The 3,135-nt window shown below is 42.2% G+C and overlaps 1 protein-coding gene across 1 annotated transcript; it reads right to left on the bottom strand.

Moving 5' to 3' along the window:
• Nucleotides 1–2,298: 2,298 nt before the first annotated feature.
• Nucleotides 2,299–2,922, bottom strand: LOC137938253 (agamous-like MADS-box protein AGL80). Its single transcript, XM_068783243.1, has one exon. It carries the CDS (start codon nucleotides 2,920–2,922, stop codon nucleotides 2,299–2,301), a length of 624 nt encoding a protein of 207 aa, XP_068639344.1.
• Between the last annotated feature and the right edge of the window lie 213 nt (nucleotides 2,923–3,135).

Here is a 3,135-nt window from a genome sequence, read left to right as displayed (position 1 = left end):
TGTGTTGGAGGTGACATCATGTTAGTGGGATCAGATGCGCCCATGGGAAGAAAAGGATTACAACCAGCCATCAGCCGTCGTTCGGGTCTGCAGAGGGGATCGTCGATGACGGGAGTCGAACGATGGGGCTCGTTGTGTGCTCTGGCTTTGAACCATCGATGTTTTGTGCGCATTTTCTTCCCGACTCCCGGTTGGTCTTGTTCCTCACTTCCAGTTGCCTGGAGATTGTTGTTGCGCATAACTGATTCTCGTTCGAGAGACGTTGCTTTGGTGGGTGGCAATGAACACTAGACAATGCGTCGAAGTGCAGCCGAGAGGAGCAGTCACAGAGCACCGAGAGAGAGAGAGAGAGAGAGAGAGAGAGAGAGAGAGAGAGAGAGAGAGAGAGAGAGAGAGAGAGAGAGAGAGAGAGAGAGAGAGAGAGAGAGAGAGATGTTGTAATGGAAGCCTGTGTACACCGACGTGCTGCGCTCGTTGGACGCACACCGGCGACAATGGTACCCAAGGAAGGAGACGGCGGTGTGGGGATGTGAGTAGAGTCCCAGACGGACGAGACGCCAGGCTGTTAGCAGTCTAGAGCGGCACGAGGGAATAGAGTAGAGACCGGTGTTGTGTGCGCCGGTGTTCCGTGTTCTCATTGGTAGGGGCAGCAAAACGTATTTGTATATATAGTTTTTTTTCTTTTTTAACGGTTCGAAATGTTCGGGTAGAAGTGAAGAGGGAAAAAACCATGATTTTGTTTTGTTTTCCATTATTAATGTAGTGCGGTTATGTTTTGACACGGTCGGAGAATGTTTTATTTCTTTAATCCAATGACATAGCGCTCCTTTTTAATTTTTTATATCTCGATTTTTTCTTAAGATTTGAATTTTTTATTTTATTTTATGAAAAGAATGTGGAAAAGACCGACAGAACATGAGGGAACAAGGAAGCCAGGAAGGGATTGGTAGGATGGAGAGGGTAACACAAACGGCTGCGATCAATAAAATTTTGCATTTTGATAAATGTGGTAGAAAGAAATTTTTTTGAGTAAGATAGGCAAGCTAAAACACTTTTGTAATTTCAGTTAATGTAATAAGAATCAGTTTCTATTCTGTTTCTCCAATGAACTAACCCATCAGCTCAGTTTCAATTTTAGTTAATGCTGTTAATGTTGACAGATTTCAGATCACCTTTGTGCTCACTCTAGGAAAATAACACACAAAGTAATTGACTTCAGTTCTAATAGGAGGGGTTAGTAAACTCACGCAGGAGATGAACTTCAGCCGCATTACTCGGTTCATCTCCTGACATCGTTAGTGGAGCACCAGTGCATGATTCATGTTGATGAATCAAAAGAACCCAAAATTCATCTCTACAGTTTAATTTCAGGAATCCAGATTCTGTAGTATATTGAGAATCATCTAGATGAAGCGGGCGGGATGCCTCAAACCCTTGTTAGAATATTGTTGAAAATTATTGAAGTGCTATAGAATGACTTTGCCATGTGGAGAGGCGATTCAGGTATTATAAATATCCTCCACATGGTATTTTATTTTTTGTGGTTTGATGAGGACCATCTCGGATTTAGATTATAAATGATTATAAGAAGACCACAAATTGCTCGATATTAAAACATGTGGATCTTTAAAAAAGATAACAAAATGCTCGATCTTTTGGTTGAACAAGTCAATATAGGAAACAAGTTGTCCAACAGGGTTTGGAAGCATGAGGTATATATGGACTTTCGCCCGAGCGTCCCATGCACTATACCCCAGGAGTTAGCTTTCCTTGCATTCAATATTTCTTTTTTCTGAGCTTGTTGAATCCCATTGAGATCATATTCTTCCAAGAAGAAAACTTTAAGATATGGATTTATGAATTTCGAAGTTATAATTTGAGGGGAGCAGGGAAACTGCAGTATTGAGGGAAGGATTGTTAAGAATCGAATCAGGGACTTGATTTTTGAAGAAACAAACGCTTAGGAGGGGGTCTCGGGTTTTTGGAGGAAAGAGCAGTGTCGGGTTCCATCTGAATAGCAAGCTACATGAAAGAAGATTATCAAGAAAGTCACGATAGTTACCAATGGCAGACTCACCTTTTATAGAGAAAACAATGAGAAACAATGAGAAGCGAATCGGAACAAACAAAATACTTGAAGAGTAAAAAATACAGCATGAACCAATATGCTTTACTTACAGAACATAGAATTCTTCTATAAAACCTTTACTTCACAAAATTTTTGTAAAACCTGTCGTATGTGTGAAAAATTTGGGGATAACCCCTGCTCTCATCCACTTCCATTGAACCCGAACCCATTCATGTTACCGTTTGATAAAATTTGAATCTGAGATCTGTGCTGGAGCAGCTCTGAGTCTTATCCCAAAACAATTGATCGGAAGGAAGACCAAGCCCCGTCTGAGACTGCTGAAATGGATTCATGTAAGCAATTGGAAGATAAGCGTTGTTGCTTCCCTGAGATTCCATCTCACAGACGAGCCACAGATTATGCGAGTGGTCAACTCTGGGTTGCGTCTCAATTTTTCTGTCTGATGCTCCTTCGCACACCAGTCCCATTCCCTTGGGAAATTCCAATCTCTGTTTCGCTTCGTCCCGTTTGCCAGAAAATTTGTAAGACAAATTCCGCAGAGATTCTTTCAACGAGTTGGCGCTTAAAATGGTTGGATGCTTACGTATTTCTTCATTGCTTCGATTACTGTACTTTGTGAGGATGCGAAGAACTTCAGGCTTATTTGGAGGCCAGGAATGAGGAGATAATTTTTTCTCGCTTTCGGGAGGAGAACACAAGAAGAAGACGTCAATGCCGCAGAGCATAGACAATCGATGGCACTTCTTCTTCACCCCTTCGACTCGGTTCTTGAAAACCTTGCAGCGAGCCCTTTCGTTGCCGATGAACTTCATCTCGAATTTAGATCTCACCATGGCAACTATGCGAAATCGAGAAGAAATTTGGGGAAATTGTGATAGGAGCGTTGAAGTAGGAGAGTGAGTGCCAGTTGTTTTCCAGTTTCCGGTTTCCACTTCCACTCACAAGTCGCCACGGAAGATCACACGCCGTATTCCCGGTCGACCACCCAAATGCCTAACCGACCAACATTTCAAAAATATGGATTCTCTATGCACGTATAATGTCCC

The sequence above is a fragment of the Aristolochia californica genome, unplaced genomic scaffold (genome assembly GCF_029961685.1).
Source record: "Aristolochia californica isolate CCGP_79_NKW_82.1479 unplaced genomic scaffold, dmAriCali1.0.hap1 SCAF_8, whole genome shotgun sequence".
NCBI lineage: Eukaryota > Viridiplantae > Streptophyta > Magnoliopsida > Piperales > Aristolochiaceae > Aristolochia > Aristolochia californica.
Note: the sequence above shows the minus strand (reverse complement) of the source record. Positions and strands in the feature narration are given on the sequence as shown.

Bases quoted from the DNA above. Each gene is read 5' to 3' on its own strand.
- LOC137938253 (XM_068783243.1), bottom strand. From the start codon at position 2,922: ATGGTGAGATCTAAATTCGAGATGAAGTTCATCGGCAACGAAAGGGCT.